Raw genomic sequence first — 21064 nt, 5'->3', positions numbered from 1 at the left:
CCACGCGCCCCGCCCCGCGCGCTCCCGCCCCGCCCCTCGGGAGGCTCCGCGCGTTCCCGCAGCAGGGCGCACAGCGCCGCGGCAACCAGGGTGGGCCCCCCCTAACCATGATGCGAGAGCTACCATTGCGATGAGCGCCTGGCGAGGCACACCGGACGCGGCCCCGGCAGCACCTTTGTACCCTCACCGGTTAGGAGCGCAGCGCGCTAAAGACCCGCCCCCCCAGCCTTGCGCCCTCAGGTGTCTGGCCTTGGCCTGGCTCAGCTATATCCGGGTGCCTCCTCCCGCATCGCCAAGCCAAGCGCATCCGTCAGTTAAGCGTGTGCACACACCTGATGCCCCAGACAGAAAGGAGTGACAAGAGGCCGAACTTATGGCAACCCTTATTTTATTTGGAACGAAACAACAGAGCGCCCAAGACTCCCGGGCGCTCCTGGTAAGAACATGCCAGAAACCCAGTGATCACACCCAGCCCACCTGTCATGGAAATCAGTCCCTTCCCTCTGAGAGCACACACAAACTCGCCTACTGCATGTCGTTAGCACAGAACCGAACAGCGGCTGAGTCGAAAGGGGAAGTAGTACTTCCACCCCCTACACACTCGGGGGGATCCCAAGCTCATGGTTGCTCCAAGGAGCCCCAGAGAGCCTGGGGTGGGTCATTTGCACACAAAAGCACTATGAACAGCAAGGGGTGATGGTGGAGAGATGAGAATAAATAACAGGTAGAAGGGGGACCCTAGAACTAATGTTCTCTCCTCTGATGATGACAGAGCCTGGGGATTGGTCTACTGCCTATGAAGAATATGTACACCTTACTGGCAGGGACGGGGACAGCCCTGGGAAGCCCACAGCGGCTGAAAGGGGAGCAGGACAGGCTGGGGGGGGATGTGATTCATGCTGTGGGAGAAAGAGGGGAAGCCCTCCCATCTGTCCACTGTGGGACACACTGCCAACCCCTCAACCCCCCACTGGCACGGGTCACACAATCTGGGTCAAAGCGATGGTGGGCCCCTTGTGGTCATCAAAGCGGTCCATGGTCTTGAGGCTGAGGATCATGTGCAGCCCGTAGGTGAAGATGAAGAGCATGAAGAGGGACGTGAGCAGGCCCATCCAGATGCCAGGAGAGAAGAAGCCCGCGCAGTCACTAGCATAGGAAAAGCGCTCGCCTGTCACGTTGAAGGCCTGGATCTGGGGGATGCAAGGACTCGGGTCAGGAGGGAGCAGGCGGCCCCATGCAGATGGAGGCCTGAGGAGAGCTGAGCCTGCAGGAACTCCCTCCCCTGACCGCCAACACCTCGCCACCACCCTGGCCGCACCTGGAAATCCTGGAGGGTGATGTGCCACAGGGAGGGCTGCGTGTTGGGCACTAGGAGGTTGCCCATCTGGCTTTTGCTGCTCACATACTCGCAGCGGAAGGAGTAGATGCTGGGCCCAGTAACCTGGGAGGCATTGAAGGTGGTGATGGAGCCGTTGCTGTGGATTTCGAGGCGCTCCATGGTAAACCAGTCACGGGCAGACACTGGGTAGAAGCGGCTTGCCAGGATGAACCTGAGAGGCGGCAAGAGTGGCAGGTTAGCAGGTGCACCAAGTAACATGAGCCCATCCCGCAGCCCACTGGCCCAGGACTCACTTGAACGTCACTGTAGCAGCAAAGAGCCCGTTGTAGGTCAGCGAGAGTCTGTGGCCAAGGTGGAAGTGTGTGTCAGGGGGCCGGAGTGGCTGAGAAGCAAGCACCCAGATCTGCCCTACTGAATGCCCCAGGTTCCCACAGCCACTGAAGAGGCAGTATCCCCACTAGACAGATAGGGACATAATCGAGTTGGGAACCAAGCTGGAAGCAGCACCTAAGTCCCATATCTCTGGCCCTCAAGTCCACCATCCCTCTTTTCAGCTCCCTCCTGGGGTCACTGCTGAGCTGCTTGGTGAGGCTTTGGGGCGAGGAGAGTGGGAGGGTCCACGAGCCCCAGGATGGGTAAGTGCACTGTACACAGCCCAGGGCCTACCAAGGCCTCAGGGGCCTGAGTAGCCCACCTCCAACAAACCCACCCAAGACACCACCTACAGGCCCTTGGCTCCCTGTCTTGCCTCCAGCCTGCAGGGGCAGGAGGCCCCAACCTCAGCCCTCACCCAGCCAGGGAGTTGTTCCAGAAGGAGCCAGTGAGGTTGAGCTCCGGTGATCCGAAGGTGCGGTGGGTCAGGTCTTGCCGATGGCCTCCATGCTCCACAGAGAAATTCTGGGCCCAGAACAGGATCCTTGTGGCAGTGTCATTGTAACTCACGGGAGGATGGATCACAGGTGACGCCGCCTGTTTTTGGAGCAGCTGGCGACCTAGCCCCCCAGCCACCATGGCTACATCTCGAGTCACCTGAGTAAAGAGCCAGGAAGCCTCTGTCAACTCTTCTGGGCGCACACGCCAACCCAGCACCTGCTTTCCCCACTGGCACCCTGGGGCCTGCCCACAGGGTACAGGAGGCACTTCTTAGCACACTGTCCCCATGGACCCCACTGGGGTCCTCAGCACACCGCTTCCCAGAGCCCTGGGACACACAGCACCCCGAAGGACACATACCCGGGACGGGCGGACCGCTGTGAACGCAGCCGTGTAGGAGATGTCTTCGGATTTGAGGGTGCTCAGCACCTGCCCAATCACCTCATCTGAGGGGTGTGGAGAGCAGGAGACCCAGTCAGTGGGTGGCAGCTTAAAGAAACACTCCCCTGCCCCGCCCCATCCCACCAATTTAGACACCAGTGAGAGCCTATGGTCCCTGCAGGTGCCTAGGGATAGCTACTTCATCCCCTCCCTTAGCCCGCCTCCCCAGGACAGCTGTGGCCTCAGCCTCTAGCTCCCAGGCGGGTAGCCCAATCTAAGGGTGGTGGGAATGACTGACTATCCTTTATAGCAGAGACAAGTCCTCCTAATTGTTCTTTTTGGGCTTTTTTTTTTTTTTTTTTTTGAGACAGAGTCTTGCTAGGTCATCCAGGCTGACCTCGAACATACAAGCCTCCTGCCTCAGCCTCCCAAGTGCTGGGATGACAGGAGTGCACCATCACACCAAACCTTCTCCTAACTGTTCTGCCCAAGTGTTTCTGGTCTTTTAATTTTTTTTTTTTTTTTTTTTTTTTTTTTTTTTTTTTTTTGTCTTTTTAAGACAGGGTTTCGCTATGCAGTTCAGGCTGGACTTGAGCTCACTTTTTAGCCCAGGCTGGCCTCGAATTCACAATGATCCTCCTGCCTCAGCCTCCCGAGTGCTGGGATTACAGGCATGTGCCACCACACCTGGCTGGTCTTTTACATTGAAGTCTTGGGACTCGTGAACCTGGGCAAAGCCTGGGTCCCAGGCACCTGCCCCCAGGGGGCTGCAGCACTGCAGGAGGAGGCGGGCCTGAGGATGGGGTGCAGACACATACACGCCCTCCCTGGATCCACTCACCGTTGCCCGTGAGGACCTCCCTGGGTGCCATCAGACTGGAGCTGTGGATGGGACACAGCATGAGAGCCACTCAGGGTCCAGCACCCTCCCTCAGCCCATGGCCCCTCCCCTGGGTGCCCAGGGTCTCCTGCTCATCCGCTTACCTCAGACTCCCCACCTGGAGCCCTGCCTCACTGTGGAGGCTCACAGGGTGCCCTGTCACCTCTGCACCTGGCTCACCTGGCTGTGTAGGGCAGGCGGATGAGCAGCAGGGCGGGGAGGCTGGCATTGAGCTTCAGCTCGCGCAAGGTGGCCAGGTCCACGTGCAGGGGGCTGGCACCCAGCTTCTCCTGCAGGTAGGTTGTCAGGGTGCTGACCGCGTACCAGTCGACAGCGGGCAGCACCAGCGAGGAAGGAGCCAGGTCCAGGGCATTCTGGGGGCAGAGGGAGGGTAGAGGACTGAGCTTGGGGCCACACAGTCCCCACTGTGGTCAGAAAGGAGACTCCCCCCAGGGCCCTTTACACTCAGACCTCAGGCTTTTAACAATCAGCACCCTCTAGCCTTTCTTGAGACAGAGACTTGCTAAGTCACTCAAGCTGGGCTTAAACTTGCGATCCTTCCACCTCCGCTGGGATTCTGAGCAGGGGGCCCCACACCTGGCCCAAAGGGTACCATTCTCAGCCTGCTGGGAGAGGAAGCGCAGAATCCCCATGCACCCACAGCCTGGGCTGGAAGGGGATGCTCACCTCCAGGTTAGAAAAGGCGCTGTCCTGCTTATTTCCAAACACGCCACCGTAGGCTGTAAAGTCCTCGATGCTCAGCTAAGGGAGAGGTGGAAAAGCGGCTCAGGTGGCCAGGCAAGGACAAGGGTCAGGGCAGGGGCCAGCGCTGCCTCAGGCCCTACAACCTCTGTTCCAGCCAGCCATGGTGCAGCAGGAGGGCAGGCTGCAGGTGCCAGGTGGGAGCCTCAGCCCTGTCCCCAGCACTGTCAGGACAGCGGGACAAGACAGGAAGATAGGGCCGGGGATATAGCGCAGTGACACAGCGCCTGCTTAGCAATTCCCGGTACCAAAAAAGAAAAAAAAACAAAACAAAACAGGAAGACAGTCATGGGGCTGGCTCCCAGTAACCGCAGGAGCAGGAGTCAGGCAGAAAGAGGAACAGGAGGGCAGCGAGGAGGGGGCAGGGCAGAAGTGAGGACAAGCCGCCTCCACCTCCAACCAAGAAGTAGGGCTGGAGCAGGGCCCAGCGATGTCCAGGGCAGACAGGATCCTTTCTAGCAGGCGACAAGTCCTGAACCCACCATGTGTGGTGGGACAGGAGAGAAGCAAAGACTGTGGGAGCACAGTGGCAGAAGCGGTGTGGTCATCCAGCTCTGGGGCCCATGGTAACCGCAACACTTCGCCCTTTCCTCCATGACCTCCAGGTGTCCTGTAACTCCTGCTGCCTCCCCAGCCTCCAGCTTCCCCTGGTTTCTGCTACTTGGGCCAGACACCCCAAGCTGCTTCCCTAATATCACTGTTTAGTATACACACTTGCCTGGCCTCCCCGCCTTCTGGCCAGGAACTCCGATCCCATGTGGCTGCGTACGTTGTGCCTAGGGGCTGGCTCACTTGCTCAATCGCTTTCTATTTTTTGATTTTTGGTTTTACTTTGTTTTGTTTTGTTGAGACAGGGTCTCATTCTGTAGTCCTGGCTGGCCTTGAACTTGCAGTGATCCTCCTGCCTCGGTCTCCCAGGTGTGCCAGATGGGCTTTCTTTAATCAAGAGACCACAGCACTCCCTGTTCCATATTGCCCATTCAGAACCCCCTCCTGGGGCTGGGGATTTAGCTCAGCAGCAAAGCGCCTGCCTGGCAAGCACAAGGTCGTGAGTTCGATTTCTGGTCCCGGAAGAAAAACAAAGCAAAAAAAAACAAAACACACACACACACACACACAAAGAACCCCCTGCTCCTACCCCTGCTCCTACTTGTTTCTGCAGCCACATTGGCCCTTGCTGGAACTCAGCAGGCCCATTCCCTGCCACCCACACCCATCGCCCAAGCTGATGGCTCCCTGCCTCTGAGATACCACCTCCTCAGTGATGGCTTGCCTGACCACCCTCCTCAAACACCATGTCCCCAGCCACTGCAGTGACACCATAGGCCGTACTATCACAGCGTTTACTGGTTGTGCTCACAAGAATGTCAGCTTCCCAAGGGTGGAGGCTTGGGTCACTCTGCTCACTGCAGCGTCCTCAATACCCAATCTCCACCACGTACTCACCATGCCATCTTTGGGCAAGGAACAAATGAGAGAAAGAATGCCCAAACATTGGCAGACCTCGAGTAGGTGTTGTATGTAGATTAAGATCTGTGCCTCCCAACCCTCCAAGTAGGATCATTTACAAGATCCTTTCATGGCCCCCAAGACTGACAAGCGGTAGAACTAGGGCTGAGTTCCAGTCTCATTACTCTTTTTTCTTTTGAGACAGGGTCTTGCTGTGTAGCCCAGGCTGGCCTTGAATTTCCAGCAGTCCTCCTGCCTCAGCCTCCTGAGTCCTGGGATGACACAGGTGCGCCAACACACCTAGCTCTGATTAAACATCTTACCACCTCCTGGACAGACTAGAGGCCACCATGACTACTGCCACCTGCCAACACAGCAACAGAGACTGAGCCAGGCAAGCCACTAATGAGGAGCAGACAAGCAGAGGCTTGACAGCCTCCCAAACCCCAGCTCCACGCCGCCCCAGAAGCTGCTTGTGGTCTGCACCCCTGCCTTGAGGGAGAACACGTGTGATGGTTACAAACACAGACCAGAGACAGGCCTGATGGACCCACACTGAGCGCCATGTGCACTCTCTAAAACGTAGGGCCCCAGCAAATCATTCCAGCCTACAAGCTTTGCTTCCCTGGCCATAAGACCCAGCTAATGGCACCAGATGAGCAGCTGCATAGGAAGCGGTAAGTAAGGGATCCTTTGCACATTATCCTCTACTATAGTTTGAAGTCCAGTGTGTGACCTTGGGCAACAGCTTCCCTTCCCCAGCATCTCATCTGCAAACTGGCCATAGTCCCCACCATACTAGAGGAAGTCAGAACACACCAGACAGGTGTGGCACCACATATGCCTCTCACAGCAGCACTTAGGGGGCTGAGGCAGGAGGATCACTTCGAGTGTGAGGCCAGCCTGGGCTACACAGTGAGACCCTGTCTCACAAAAAAGCAGGAAAAAAAAAAAAAACCCTATCTAAACCACTTGGTACTTAGATGTATCTGGCCTCTGGCCTCTTGCTTTGACTAAGTCAGCTCTCAGCATTCCACTGAAGCTTCTCTTATGGGCCTTCCCAGGAGGAGAGCCACGCCTTCCCACGGTTGGAACAAGGTCACTTGGCTTGCCGTGGGGAACAGGCCTAGGGAGAGGGGTCTGCCTGCCTCCTGATGATCCACGGAGCAGGCTGGGGCAGCGCACCTTGTCCTGCAGGAAGAGCAGCACATTCCGGGGGCCCAGCTCCAGGGCGGGGTCCAAGTAGGAAGAAAGCTGCATGTCGCTGGTGATGTGGCCCTCGTGCGTATCGGCCACAGGAGCCCACAGGTCCCTGGCAGGGGACAGAAGAGGCGCTGTCATGTGGGGGCGCATGGCTTGAGATACGAAGCCCGTTGGACTCCCGTCTCCCCAGAGGGACCGAGCTCTGATGCGGGCCGACTCGAGGCGAGCCCCCGAGCGAGGGACACAGCTCCCCCCGGGCCTCGGAGCCCTCTCTCAGAGAACAGCCCCCGGGTCGGCGGGGCTCCCGGCTTCCGCGGCGCGGCACGCAGCCCGCCCCAGCCCCGCCCGGCCCGCTCACCGGTCACTCGACCACAGCACCAGCGGCACCTGCTGCTCCGAGGCCGCGGCTGCCACCGCCACCGCCGCCAGCAGCAGGAGCGGCCATGGCATGCGCCAGGGAACCAGGGCCCGCTGCGTCCCGGTCCGAACTCGAACCGCCACAGACGCCGCCATCATAGCCTCAAGCCTCCACAGCCTTGGATGCCGGGCCGGGCAGATCAGATGACCCGTCGCCCCCGCTGCAGCCCTGCCCCGCCCCGCTATTGGCCGGGCATTGGCCCGGATGCAAGGCCGGCTCCTTAGACCTACCCATGATTGGACCGGGTGCGTGCCACTCACAGCCACTCCTCTTCATTGGTTGGCTGTACGTGTCTCCAGGCGCGCACGCTCCAAGGGGGAAAGGGGCGGGGCCGAGCCCTACTGACTCCGGCTGGGCTCAGCTGGCTCAGTTGTACTGGAGCAGTCTGAGCTCCGCTGGGCAGGGCGGCTACCCAGAGCCTACCCCCAAACAAACATTCACCTTCCGTTTTACTCTTTTTCCTCACAGCTGCGAAAGTAGCATCTTTTTCCTACAGACAGAGGGAATTCAGCGGAGAGGAGACTGCAGTCCCTTAGAGGAAGGAAAGGAGAGGATCCAAGGTAGCATCTGGAGGGATGCGGCACTGACCAGGGTCAGGCAGGTGGGGGATCCGGAAAGAACCATCTGGAAGAGCAGGGAAAGTCTGGGGACAGTAGGACGTGGAGGTCTCCGCGCCAGCTGTCAGTGTCAACCACCGCTAAAGGCAGGCAGACTGAGACAGGAGGAGGCTGTTCCACGGCTAGCCACTTGGCCACGAGCGATGCCAGTGTGAATTAGGGTACACACAGTCCAGGTTTGTCCTTTTCTAAGATTTGTCTCACAGGGAGGAGCCTGGCAGTTGCCCTCACAAAAAGAATGTCTTTCTCTGTGCCGGGTTTTCTTTCTCAGACTGGAGATGGTTGCAAACAAAATGATACAACCACCTCTTGAACTCTCCTTTTAAGGATATGTGTGCTGATTAAATTAGGAAGAAGTGGGGCTGGGGATTTAGTTCAGCGGCAAAAGCGCCTGCCTGGCAAGCACAAGGTCGTGGGTTCGGTTCCCGGTACCGGAGAAAAACCAAAATAAATAAATAAATAAATAAATTAGGAAGAAGTGAACTAATATCTGCAACTTACTTTGAACGCACCAAAAATAAAATGGAAAGAGGGTAGGTTTCACAAGACAAGTGCTCTAACCCCTGAGCTATAGAGCCGCCGCCAGAGGGTAGGTTTCAGAGAGGTATGCCATGAGGTGCAAGGCTACAATGTTAGGGACACCTCCCTGAAACTGGTGCTGGGGATCGAGCCTGGGTCTTGCACAAGGAGAACTCCCCGACAGCGCACCATCCAGCTCCGTCAGCTCTCTGTTAGTAGTAGTTTTTCTGGTACCGGCAATGGAACTCAGGACCTTACGCTTGCCAAGTAGGCACTGTGCCACTGAGCTACATCCCTGGGCCTTAGTAGTAGTTTTTTTTGTCCTGGGAATCTAACTCAGGACCTTGCGCTTGCCAGGCAGGTGCTTGTGCCACTGAGCTATATCCCTGGCCCCATAGTAGGTTTTGTTTTTCTGTTTTGTTTTGTTTTGTTTTGTTTTTTGAGATAGAATCTTGCAATATAGTTCAGGCTGGCCTTGAACTCACTATGTAGCCCAGGCTGGCTTTGGACTTGTAGCAATCCTCCTGCCTCAGTCTCCCAAGTGTTGGAATTACAGGCGTGCACCACCATGCCCAACTATTATTGTTAATTTTGAGACCCTTTCACTAAATTGCACAGGCTGGGCTCAGAACTCACCATCTTCCCGCCTCAGCTTCCTGAGCAGCTGGGATTATAGGCTTCTTAACTTATCTTACTGTATTATTGAGTGCATACCAAATGTGTGCAACATGCATGTTTGCATATGCGTCACATACACATGTGTATGAGGTATGTTACACATATCTGTTACCTGTAGATGAGATGCAAAGATAAAAGTACTGCTGGGTGTGGTGGCACACCCCTGTAATCCCAGCACTCAGGAGGCTGAGGCAGGAGGATTGTTGTGAGTTCAAGACCAGCCTGGGCTACAAAGTGAGCTCAAGGCCAGCCTGAAGTGCATCGCGAGACCCTGTCTCAAAAAGGCAAAACAAAAACAGCAGAGTCCTGTGGCATCAGGAGGCCAAGAACTAAAATGTCAGAGCCCCAAACCCCTCAGTAGTAGCCCCTGCACACTTTCCAGCTTTCCAACGTGACCATGAACCTGATACTCAGGAGAAGGACTTTGGTCTTAATATTTCCCCAGTTAGGTATTCATCCCTAAATATGGCTTCCTTGTGTCTGTTTTGGGGACTTTAAATAGATGGAATTACTTAGTATTTTGGGTCTGGATTGAATGCTGAACATGGGAAGATTAATTTGAGTCACACATGGCCACACCCTTCTGTGGCTGAAGTGCCCCATCCTTGGGTGGCCCTGTGTGGGTGTCATGGCTAATGCTGCCATGAGCAAGTACATGTATTGTGGGGAAGGACTGTGACTGCTGATGGGTAGATTACTGATGGTGGGCTTCTGAGCCCCAGCCGTGCTGAGTGCACATGGTGCGGGGTGTGAAGGCTCGCCCCAGGATGGTTCCCATCAGCTGAGAGGCAGAAATGGAAAGGGATAATGAATTTCTCCTGTTGGTCTGAGTTACGGGCTTGGTTTGAATAAAAGGTGATTGAGATGAGTGATGGGGCTGCAGTCCCAGAGGCTGTGGGCCCCCTGGTCCCAGACCTTTGCCTCTCCTGTTTTTCTTACCTCTTTTACCTTTTCATCTGCGGGCACCTCGTTCTCGGGACCTGTCACCACAGTTAATACCAACAATGTATGTTGCTTGGTATGTGTGAATGGCTTTTCATTTCTTTTCTTTTTGAGGTACTGGCAATTGACGCCAGACCCATCATGCTGAGCTACATCCTCAGCCCTTCTCTATTTTTTAATCTTGAGAGAGGGTCTTGCTAAGTCACTACTGGGCTTTAACTTGTTGATTCTCCTGCCTCAGCCTCCCAGAGTGCTGGGACTATAGGCATACACCACCTTGCTTGGTTATAATATGGCATTTCAAAGGTATGTGACTTGGTGTGGAATTGCCACATCACAGGGTGTATTTGGGGCTGGACAGGGTCCCCACAAAAGTCATCTCCACCTGGAACCTCTGGCTGTGACTTCTCCTGGGAATAGGATCTATGCAGATCCAATAGAGCTAAAAGAAGCAGCAGCCATACTGGATTAGGTGGGGCCTAAGCCAATGACTGGTGTCTTCCTAAGGGGAAAAAAGAGAAGAGAGAGGAGAACCCCACATGAGGATGGAGACAGGGATCGGAGTGGGTGAGAAGGCCTCTGGGAAGTACGCAGTGCTCTAGGAAATGCTGGGTCATGTCACACACACACACCCCTTTTCCTTGGAGAGGGTTGGCCCCATGTTGGTTTGGAGAAGCTCTTCATCTACAGGGAGGGAGCCCTACAGTCACGAGAGCACCCTTGTCCATCACCATCTGGAAGTTGTTCTGCTCTCACAGTGTTTCGGTGGGGTGTGGGCGGAAGGGAAGTGTCCACTCCCTGTGAAGCTGAGGTGGTCTCAGCGGCCTCTACTGAGAAGAACCTCGTTTCCCACTGGCTTGCAATTCTGCTTATGTCCAACAATAAATGTCCACAGAGATGTGGGCCAGATGCCATTCCACAGGTGAATTTGTCTATCCAATGTGATGTTTTTTTGTTGTGTTGTTTTGAGACAGGGTGTTGCTGTGTAACTCAGGCTGGCCTCAGATTTGATGCAATCCTCCTGCTTCAGCATCCCGAGTGCTAGGATTAAAAATATGCACCATCACGCCAGACTTACTACAATGCTGACTTAATTACCATAACATCAATAATAAACCTTAATACCTGATGGAGCAAGTCCTCCCATTTTGTTTTTGTTGCTGATGTTGTTTTTTAGCCAGGGTCGCAGTACTCACTATGTACCCCCGGCTGGCCTTGAACTTGCAGCAATCCTCCTGCCTCAGCCTCCTGGGTGCTGGGATGACAGGGGTGCCACCACACCTGGTTGAGCATTTTATCAAGTATTTTTTCTGCATTAATTGAAATAATTTATGCTTTTTCTCCTTTGATCAGTTAACATAATGAATGGCATTTATAGATTTTTTTTTTATAAAGTTTTTTTTTTTTTGGTTTTTCTCCGGTACCGGGAACCGATCTCACGACCTTGCACTTGCCAGGCAGGCGCTTTTGCCGCTGAGCTAAATCCCCAGCCCCGGCATTTATAGATTTTGCAGTCTCCAGAGAGGCCAAGCTTGGTCATGAGATACTGTTTTTCATACATTGCTCATGTGGTACTTGGCTTAAGAACACTGTTTAGAACCTTGCCTCCAGGCTCATGAGTGAAGTTGATCACCTGCCCGGTCCTGTCCTTAGGGGTTTAGCTATCACTCCTCTGGCCTTGCAGATGCGAAGGGGACCAAGTTATGAGAGGGAGGAGGGAAGGACGGGGAAGGGGACTATCTGGCAGCTCGGGACGAATCGGGGACCCGTATCTTCTTTTCTACTTTCCCAGAGTTTGGACAGAATTGTCTTTGTTTTTGTTTGTCTTTTTTTTGTTTGTTTGTTTGTTTTTGTTTTTCTCCAGTACCGGGAATTGAACTCACGACCTTGCGCTTGCCAGGCAGGCGCTGTGCCGCTGAGCTAAATTCCCAGCCCTGTTTGTCTTTTTGAGACAGGGTCTTGCTATGCAGTTCAGGCTGGCCTTGAGCTCACTTTGTAGCCCAGGCTGGTCTCAAACTTGCAATGATCCTCCTGCCTCAGCCTTCCAAGTGCTGGGATTACAGGCTAGTTTTAAACTCTATGTAGCCCAAGCTGGGCGTGGTGGCACACGCCTGTAATCCCAGCACTTGGGAGGCTGAGGCAAGAGGATCGTTGTGAGTTCGAGATCAGCCTGGGCTGCAAAGTGAGCTCAAGGCCAGTCTGAACTGCATAGGGAGATCCTGCCTCAAAAAGAAAAAAAAAAAAAAAAAAAAAAAGAACATACTAATTTCAAGTACAATTTTCTGTTTTTCCTATGGGCTATTTAGAAGTGAGCATGAGCCAGGCATGGTGGTGCACACCTCAGCTACTCAGGAGGCTGAGGCAGGAGGATAGTATGTTATAGGTTAACCTAAGCAACCTCATGAGACAGTCTCAAAGTAAAAACAAAAATAAACAGACTGGGACTGCAGCTCAGCGCTCTTTGGATTCAGCTCCCAGCACCGCACACCATTTGTACAGACGTGACACCACGGTGGCCTGACTGCTGTCCCCTGAAAGGGCTGCTTATGAACTCAGGGCTCAGCTGGTCTCCCAGAATTTGGATGCAGGGATGGTCCCAGCCCCGGATACAGGGATCTTTGGATGCAGGGATGGCTGCAGCACCCTAACTATGCTCATAATTTTTTTTTTTTTGCAGTTCTAGAGATCGAACCCAGGGCTTTCACACTTGATGTGGGAAGATCTTGCTGTACCCAGGACTATGAGTCCTGCCTGTTTGTTTGGGTTTTTGTTTTGTTTGAGACAAGATCTTGACATGTACCCTCAAACTCTCGGTGATCCTCCTGCCTCAGCCTCCTGAGTGCTGGGATATGTGCCACCATGCCCAGCAAGTCCTGCCTTCCTGTCCAGAGCTCCCTACCCATTCCCATCCCTATACAGAGGCCAGAGGTACAACAGCACAACACAAATGCTTTATTGTTTAAAAAAACGAAGAAACCCTGACCCAAGATGAGAGGACCTGGACAGCGAAAGGGTGGGAGGTCAGTGGACCTGCACAGGGCGGACCAAGGCTCACTGGAGCAGGTCTCATCTTCTCTTGCTGCCTGCTGGCCAACATGGCCACCTTGTCCTGGGCCAGGCCCCACAGTGGGGAAGCTGGGCTTTAGAAGGAAGACATGGGAGCCAGGCATGGTAGTGCACGCCCATTATCCCAGCACTTGGGAGGCTGAGGCAGGAGGATCGCCGCAAGTTCCAGACCAGCCTGGGCTGCAGAGTTGAGTTCATACTGGCCTGGACTACACAGTAAGACCCTGTCTCAAAAAACAAAAAAGGAAGACATGGCAACAGCCATCCCTGAGCAGCTTCTGGACTGGCAAGGGTGGGCAGGGAGAGCCAAGCTAGGTGGCCTCATGCGCCACCTGCCCTGACCCAGCTGGGCACTGGCATGCCCACTCTGCCCCTCCCAATGCCAGCCCCACGAGTGGCCCTGCCTTAGCCTCCTCTTGCTCCATGGCCCAGAGACCAGCAGCAGAGCCCTTCCTTGGGCTGGAGCACCAGCTGGAAGCAGGCACCAGGCAGGGTCTGTGCCCACCTGGCACCACCTGGAGCCCAGTGCGCCATCCCAGGCCTGCGTGGCCGTGGCCGGTGGCTGGGCTCAGGCCTAGCTCCCTGCATGCAGGTGGCTGTGCAGCTGCTCAGCCTGGCTCTTGAGGCGCTGGAACTCTTCCTGGATGAAGTCTGTCAGGGCCTTGCGCATCTCCACCTGGGGGTGAGCACTGGGTTGGCCTGGACCAGGACCGCGGGCAGCACTCTGGGAGAGGCGGGGCTGGGAAGAAACTCACAGCTGACTTGTTTTCTACCCGGAGCCGCTCAAGCACAGGCAGCGCGCTGAAGGGCCTCCCAATGAGCACGGTGATTTTCTGTGGAGGGGGGCAGCTGCTGGGTGACACAGAGCAGAGGACCCCCGCTGTTCCTGCCCCAGCCATCCTGGAGCCAGAGCCAAGTCCTCCCCCCTAGTCCCTCCGTGTGCTGTGTGTGCTCTCACTGATTTCCCTCTTTAAAACAAATAGCTGGGGCTGGTGTGGTGGCACCTGCCTGCCATCCCAGCCCTCGGGAGGCTGAGGCAGAAGGATCACTGTGAATTTGAGGACAGTCTGGGCTACAGAGTGAGACCCAGTCTCAATAAACCAAACAAATTAAAATGAAACCAGCAGCTGGGCCATTGTAGTCCTGGGAGCCATCCTAGATGACCTGTCCCTTTCTAACCCCGAGGCCTATCCCTGCCCCACGTTTCAAAGGCTCTGGGCTCAGATCTCTACCCTGGTCCTCTGCAGCATGGACCAGGGCACATGTGGGGGGCAGACAGGCAGGCAGACAGATGGACAAATGAACGGATGTAAGGAGTGGCAGTGCCTACCCACCTGTCCGAAGCGAGGGAAGTACGGTGGGCTGTTAGGAAGGACGTCATTCATACCTGTAGCACAGGACACAGAAGGCTGCGACTGCGCTGGAGTTGCAGGCGGCCTGGGCAGAGGATCCTGGGTCGCCCAGCTGAACCCCCACAACCCCATCCAGGGAGCCCCTGGGCTTACCGATGTGCCACAGTGGAAGGATAACAGGGTTCAGGTGACACTCAGCAATCAGGCGCCCAATTCCTGCCAGGGGAGAGGCAGAAAGGCTGGCACAGGCTGTGCCCAGCTGCCCTGCCCTACCCTGGCCAGTGCCACCCCACCAGTTCCCACTCAGACCCACTTGCTGGGTGGCCCTTGGGTCACTGCCTGGCCCCTGGCCCGCTTCCCACATGCCCAGCCGAGGGTGGCCAGCAGGGCTCACCCCACTTGAAGCGCAGGAACTCAGAGCTCATGTTCACCTTCCCTGTGAAGAAAGCACAGTGAGGCTGAGCCAAGGCCACCACCGCCCGACCCCGCAATAATACTCACCTTCCGGAAAGATATGCACCCAGTCCCCATGGTTAAGCTTGTCCAGGATGAAGTCCATGCCCCGCTGGTAGACACCATCTCCTGCAGAGAAGGGCCTGTCCCTGTCAGTCTCCACCCTGCACACCCTTCCCCCAGACACTACATCCCAAACTGGACCAGAGGCAGCACCTCGGGGACTCATCACACACACTGTAACATGCACGGACACCCTTTGATGACTGTGCCAGGCCTGTTCCACCTGGTCATCCCGGCCTATTAGCTTTGTGTGGTGCACACTCTTGTCATCCCAGCCCTCAGGAAGCTGAGGAAGGAGGATTGCTGAGTTCAAGGCCAACCTGAGCTACACAGTGAGACCCTGTCTCAAGACACCAAAAATAAATAAAATAAAATAAAATAAGGTGGGGAGACACAGCAGACAAGCTGGGACCATCTCTGGCCAGTGCACTAACCCTAACCCTGTTCTCCACAAGGCCAGTTCTAGCCAGGGACCAAGCAGTCTCAATACAACCCAAATCGGGACCTGGCCCACAGCTGCTTAGAGGCTGGGGGATGCACAGGGTCTCCCATTTGGGGTCACAGTCTCTGCCAGCGCCTATCCACAGAGCTTTACACTGGATGTGAGAGGGGTGCCTTGGCAGAGCTTTTTTTTTTTTTTTTTTGGTATCACGCACCAAACTCGGGGCCTTGTGCTTGCCAGGCAGCTGGCGGAACTTTTGCCCATGCTGTGTCCACTCAGCACTTTCGTCAAGCCCCCACACACTGGACTATCACATTACGGAGCCTGGGCTTGGGGGCAGGCAGAGGCAAGGCACTCTGGGTATGTCCTGGGCGCCTAGCATATAATTAGAGCTTCAGGCAGGTCACATGTGTGGTAAATAACTCATCCCTGCCACTCTTTCACTGAAGGTGCTTGGGATTAAAGTTGCACTTCCTTTCTTTTTCTTCTCTTCTCTTCTTTGTGTGTGTGTTTTTGGTACTGGGGATCGAACCCAGGGCCTTCACACTGAACTACATACTTAGCTCTAATTTTTTTTTTTTTATTTGAGGCTGAGTGTCACTAAATTGCACAGGCTAGGCTCAAACCTGCAATCCTGCTTCAGCCTCCCAGAGTGCTGGGGTTACAGACGCACACCACATCTGGCTATTCGAGGATTTGTCATATTTTACTTTGGCCAATGGGAAATAACAAACTCTCCTGACTTCTTACAGCCTATGATTCCTTTTTCTTCTCTTTCTTCCTCACAAGCAATGCTCTGAGAAGACTGACCACCTCTGCTGTCCCCCACCCCACTGCAGGCCACCAGCCCCCTCTTGGGCCACAGAAGGCCACTTCCTATAGCCATCACTCCATGGAAATGGCTTATCTAGGGTCACCAATGGTGTTCATGCTGCACAGGCCCCTGGTTCACTTTTCTGTCTGGCTGTCGTTCTCTGCCACCTTGGTGGCTTGTCTCTCTGTGCTCAGAGGTGCCACCCAGGACTTCTGCTCTCTCCACACACCCTCTGGAATCTCAGCTCCATGTTTGAGGCCAAATCCCAATTGATCCCTCTCCTGAATCCCAGGTTTTTGTTGTTGTTTTTTGAGTGTTTTGAGACAAGATCTCACTATGCAGCCCAGGCTGGCCTCGAACTCATGGAGATTCTCCTACCTCATGCTCCCAGCAGCTGGAGTGACAGGCGACCACCACCACACCTGGCTTAGAGTCCAAAATTCTTTTTTTTTTTTTTTTTTTTTTTGCCGGGAATCGAACTCAGGGCCTTACACTTGCCAGGCAGGCACTGTTCGGCTGAGCTACATCTCCAGCCCAAGAGTCCAAAATTCTTAATAAGTTTATTCCAGAACCTTCCCAGCCTTCCTACAGCCATGGTTTTCTACCTCTCCAGCACCTGGCATGTGTGTGGCCACCTTCCAAACACCTTTCCCTTCCTCTGTGCTTCCCAGAGGAGACCAACCTGGATTTCAACTGTGGCTTTTTCACCTCTCCCCTTGTGTCACCTGCCAACAGTTTAAGCTCTCAGAGCTCTGTGTATGTGAAGAAGGGGGATCAAAATGGCCTTCTCTAGGCCTGGTATAGTAGGCTCACCTGTCACCCCAGCCACTGGGGGCCTGAGGCACCACACCGTGAGTTCAAGGCCAGCCTGAAGTCCACAGGAAACCTTGTTTAAAAAACACTAAAACAATGGGCCAGGGACATAGCTCAGTGGCACAAGTGCCTGCCTGCCAAGCATAGTCCTGAGTTTGATTTCTGGTGCCAAAAAAACAAAGCTCTAAAAAAAAACCACAAACCACTAAAACAAGTGCTGATGGTACACACCTGCAATCCCAGCACTTGGGAGGCTGAGGCAGGAGGATCACAGTGAGTTCAAGGCCAGCCTGAACTACACAGGGAGACTCTGTCTCACAAACACGCACACAAGGGGCTGAGGATATAGCTCAGTGGCATAAGCGCCTGCCTGGCAAGCGCAAGGTCCTGAGTTTGATCCCCAGTACTGCAAAAAAAAACACCCCAAAATACCCACACACAAACGAAAACCCACTAAACCAAAGGCCCCTCCCTCAGGGAGTTCTCAAGCGCTACCAGATGTCGCTCAATCTCAGACTCTTGGCTCCACAAGCCTGCCTGCTCTCTCAGAAGCAAAGCCCGTCGGCTTTCCAATGCGTGCTACTGCCATCGTGAGTGGGTGCCACTGCCAGCGAGGCTCCTACTCAGCAATCTTCCTGAGTCCTCAAGCCAGGGTCTAGCACTCCTGATCCGCAAAGCCCCCTCCCCAGCAGTCTCTGTCACCCCCACGCCATGCGATGCTCTCCCTGGCACCCGGGCTGCTCATCGCACACAGGCTGCTCTACTCTAAGACAGAAGCGAGACGCAGCAACCCCGCTCCGGGGAGCCCAGACGCCGAGGGAGCAGCTCACCTCGGCACACGGGCACGCACTTGCCCAGGCTGAAGAAGCGTGAGTGCAGCTCCTTGGTGAAGCAGATGTCTGCCGCTGCCGGGGTCCTGGGCAAGGACAGGCCTGGTCACTGCCGCCCAGGTCAGGGGCCCAGGATGAGGGCCCATGGGCCACACCCCGTGCCTTGCCTGGACTTTGGCTGCCACTTCCAGGGGGGCAGGAGGGTAAATGTGGGCAGGGCCTGCTCACCAGCGCATGAGCCTCAGGTTCCAGATGTGGCGGAGCTTCAGGATCCCTAGGTAAGGAGAGAAGAGGCTTTGTGTCTGACTTGCCTTCCTTCAGGACGTGTCCTTCTTGGTCACCTCATCTCAGTGGCACCTTCTAGACTCTTGGCCTGGCCCCCCAAGTTTCCTCTGCCCCCCATAGCTTATTCATCACAGAGTGTAATCCTACTCTTTTTGTTTGTTTTTTGAGACAGGGTCTCATTATGAAGCCCAGCCTGGCCTGGAACTCACCATGTAGCCCAGGCTGGCCTTGAATTTGTGGCAATCCTGCCTCAGCCTTGCCCTGTGACCATTTTCTCGGTCCTTTTACATTTCTTAGGCCCTGAGAGGATGTCCAAGGGGCCACAAACGGAACTTGTCCCCCAGCGGTGGGGCATCTCTGACCCAGGAGTGCAAGGGCTGTGCAAGGAGCCCAGTAAGCAGTGGATCTGCACTGGTGTTACTTGGGCCAGTCTGGCCCTCCCGGCTTCCTTCTCCGCCTCCCCATGCCCAGCACCTGGCCCAGTACCCCAGAGGTGAGGATCATCCATGCAGGACTGGTGGTTGGAGACGGTGATGAGGGGCGTGGTGGGGCTTCGGTTCTCGATGAGCTCGTACAGCACCTCCTTGTTATGGACGATGAGGTGGTTCATGTACTCTGAGGGGAGGAGGGGGTCTTGGTCTCAGCCTCCTCCCACCTGCCTAAGGCTAACTTCCGCTGGGGTGGCCCGCTGCTGCCCCCCACCCCACGCTCCAGCTCTGGCCAGCCTGCGGACACGGGACAGACTGCCTTAGCCGTGGGCCACTCACTGGTCCAGAAGCAGCTGTAGGTGCCCACTAGCCCCATGACGACACTGCTGGCCAGGGTCCAGGTGAGCGGCGGCACGGCGGGGAACGGCCAGCGCACATGGAGGGGCATGGCCTCCGGCGCCGCCCGCCGCCCGGCACTGCGCCGACCTGGGCAGCCCGCGGGCCCGGCCGGCCTGGGTCGGTGTCCTCAGTCGCCGGAAAGGTCTAGGACAGCCTCGAGCACACACAGGAGCCGCACATGGGCGCGACGCGGGCTCGGGCCAAGGTCACCTCGCAAATCGGGCCAGTGCGGCGCGACAGAGGGCCTGCCGCCGGGGCCAGAAGCCAGGGTCGCAGCGACAAGGGGGACGCACCCGCACCGTAGGTAGTGGCAACCGCGCGCCGCCAGAAAGCAAGCCGGCGAAGGCGCCAGGCTGCCCGCCACCTGTCGTGAAAGGCGCCAGGCGCTTGACGGCAGCGGGGCGGGGCTGCCCGGGCCCTGCTAGCTCCCGCGGGTCCCTGCCGGGTTCCGGCTGTGCCCGCCAGCCTGCAGCTCCCTTAGGGGCGGGGCCCCTAACTGAACTCTGTAGGTGATGGGGGCTGCGAAGTACGATCACCTGAGGCCACCGAAGGTCTAGGCTGCGGGAGCTCTTTTATTTTTTCCTCTTTAATGAGGTAAAATTCGCATGACATAGAATTAACTATTTTAGCGCCGGGCGTGGTGGCGGACGCCTGTAATCCCAGCACTCGGGAGCTTGAGGCAGGAGGATCATTGCAAGTTCGAGACCAGCCTGGGCTACAAAGTGAGTTCAAGTCCACCCTGAATTGCATAGCGATACCCTGTCTCAAAAAGACAAAAAAAAAAAATTACAGCTGAGCTCAGTGGCGAACATCATCCCAGCATTCAGGAGGCTGAGGCAGGAGTATCCTGAGTTCCAGACCAGCCTGACATATGTAGTAAGACCCTGTCTCGAAAAACAAAAACAAAAACAAAATGCAATCTTGCATAATTGCAAATTGCAATATTGCAAATTGCATAATTGCAATATTACATGACTATACAATATGATATGTATATATGTATGTAAAATACAATGTAATGACAGGATTTGTAATATGTGCTATATAGTAATGTAAACAATAAGATGTTACATATACTACGTACATATAATATGGTGTTAGTACGTTTACAATGTACTAAATATACAGTGATGCTGTCAACCACTATCTTTCCTTTCAAAACATACTCCTAACCCCAAAAGTCCTGTCCCTGCCCAGCAACGTGGTACACACATATAAACTCAGAACTCTGGGAGGCTGAGGCGGGAAGATTGATTTCAAATATGAGCACAGCCTGAGCAATTTAAGTAAAATCTTGTCTCAAAATTTTAAAAAAGTCTGTGGTGTAGCTCCGTGCAAAGGTCCTGGGTTCAATCTCCAGTACCAGAGGGGAGGGTAATTTTAAAAAGGTCACTGTCAAGGCTTGTATGTTTAATTTTCAAACCATAATTTGTTTTGGTTTTGGTTTTGGTTTTTTGAGACAGGGTCTTGCTATGTGTAGTTCAGGCTGCCTTGAGTTCACTGTGTAGCCCAGGCTGGCCTCGAACTCGCAGCAGTCCTCCTGCCTCAGCCTTCCGAGTCCTGTGCCACCACGCCGGTTTAAACCATAATTTTATTTATTTTATTTTATTACTTTCGGAGGTTAAGTAGGAAAATTTATTGGAGAATAGGAATGGGGAATGAAGAATAAGAATAGCTCCTGAGAGACAGGAGGGGTCCCGAATGAATGGGTTGCCCTAAACCATAATTTTATTGACCTAAACATTTTTTTCCAAGGGTCTAGGATGTAGTGTGGTGGCAGAATATTCGCCTAGCATGCGAGAGTCACTGGGTTTATCCTCAGCACCAAAGCGAACCAAACCAAAAGCTTGCCAACTTCTGCCCGGCGGGGACATTGTACTGCACGGTCAAGCTGCCAACCCCCCAGCGGAGACTTGGGCTGATCTGGGGTTTCCTTCCTCTCGCCCCGGCCTTTGCTCAGGTCGGAGACCCTTGGGGGACCTTTGCGGGGAGAGGGCGGCGGCGGCAGCCGGGCCGACGCCGCTCCCGCGGCTCTCAGGCTCCGCCGGCCCCGCCCTG

The 21064-nt window shown here is 55.0% G+C and overlaps 2 protein-coding genes across 3 annotated transcripts; both read right to left on the bottom strand.

The window, feature by feature from the left end:
* Positions 1-371: 371 nt before the first annotated feature.
* On the bottom strand, positions 372-7459 carry Atp6ap1 (ATPase, H+ transporting, lysosomal accessory protein 1). The gene is made up of 10 exons (XM_005414198.2): positions 7246-7459; positions 6870-6996; positions 4161-4235; positions 3654-3847; positions 3435-3475; positions 2573-2658; positions 2130-2368; positions 1633-1680; positions 1319-1550; positions 372-1190 (listed from the first exon to the last, which is right to left on the bottom strand). Exons 1-10 carry the CDS (start codon positions 7401-7403, stop codon positions 981-983), a joined length of 1410 nt encoding a protein of 469 aa, XP_005414255.1. The 5' UTR covers positions 7404-7459; the 3' UTR covers positions 372-980.
* Positions 7460-13301: 5842 nt separating this feature from the next.
* Taz (tafazzin) lies at positions 13302-19337 on the bottom strand. Of its 2 annotated transcripts, XR_001232478.1 has the most exons (11): positions 18947-19337; positions 18666-18794; positions 18123-18168; positions 17895-17980; positions 14981-15061; positions 14874-14915; positions 14633-14695; positions 14462-14514; positions 13883-13960; positions 13633-13803; positions 13311-13351 (listed from the first exon to the last, which is right to left on the bottom strand). XR_001232478.1 is itself a non-coding variant. In XM_005414194.2 (10 exons), the coding sequence occupies exons 1-10, from the start codon at positions 19053-19055 to the stop codon at positions 13702-13704; spliced, it is 789 nt and encodes a 262-aa protein (XP_005414251.1). In that variant the 5' UTR covers positions 19056-19337; the 3' UTR covers positions 13302-13701. The 2 variants fall into 2 exon arrangements, 1 of the variants encoding a protein (XP_005414251.1); XM_005414194.2 differs by having other exon boundaries at positions 13302-13803.
* Positions 19338-21064: the final 1727 nt, after the last annotated feature.

The sequence above is a fragment of the Chinchilla lanigera genome, unplaced genomic scaffold, assembly GCF_000276665.1.
Source record: "Chinchilla lanigera isolate Chin_1 unplaced genomic scaffold, ChiLan1.0 scaffold00179, whole genome shotgun sequence".
Taxonomy (NCBI): Eukaryota; Metazoa; Chordata; class Mammalia; order Rodentia; family Chinchillidae; genus Chinchilla; species Chinchilla lanigera.
This window is presented reverse-complemented; position numbering and strand designations above follow the sequence as displayed.

Coding starts and splice junctions, on each gene's coding strand:
- Atp6ap1 (XM_005414198.2), bottom strand. CDS start 7,403: ATGATGGCGGCGTCTGTGGCGGTTCGAGTTCGGACCGGGACGCAGCGG. Junction 2,659..3,434: donor GGAGGTCCTCACGGGCAACG/GTGAGTGGATCC, acceptor CACACCCCTCAG/ATGAGGTGATTGGGCAGGTG. Junction 1,191..1,318: donor TCACCCTCCAGGATTTCCAG/GTGCGGCCAGGG, acceptor TGCATCCCCCAG/ATCCAGGCCTTCAACGTGAC.
- Taz (XM_005414194.2), bottom strand. CDS start 19,055: ATGCCCCTCCATGTGCGCTGGCCGTTCCCCGCCGTGCCGCCGCTCACC. Junction 15,062..17,894: donor GTGCGTGCCCGTGTGCCGAG/GTGAGCTGCTCC, acceptor CCTTCTCTGCAG/GAGATGGTGTCTACCAGCGG. Junction 14,916..14,980: donor GGTGCATATCTTTCCGGAAG/GTGAGTATTATT, acceptor CTTTCTTCACAG/GGAAGGTGAACATGAGCTCT.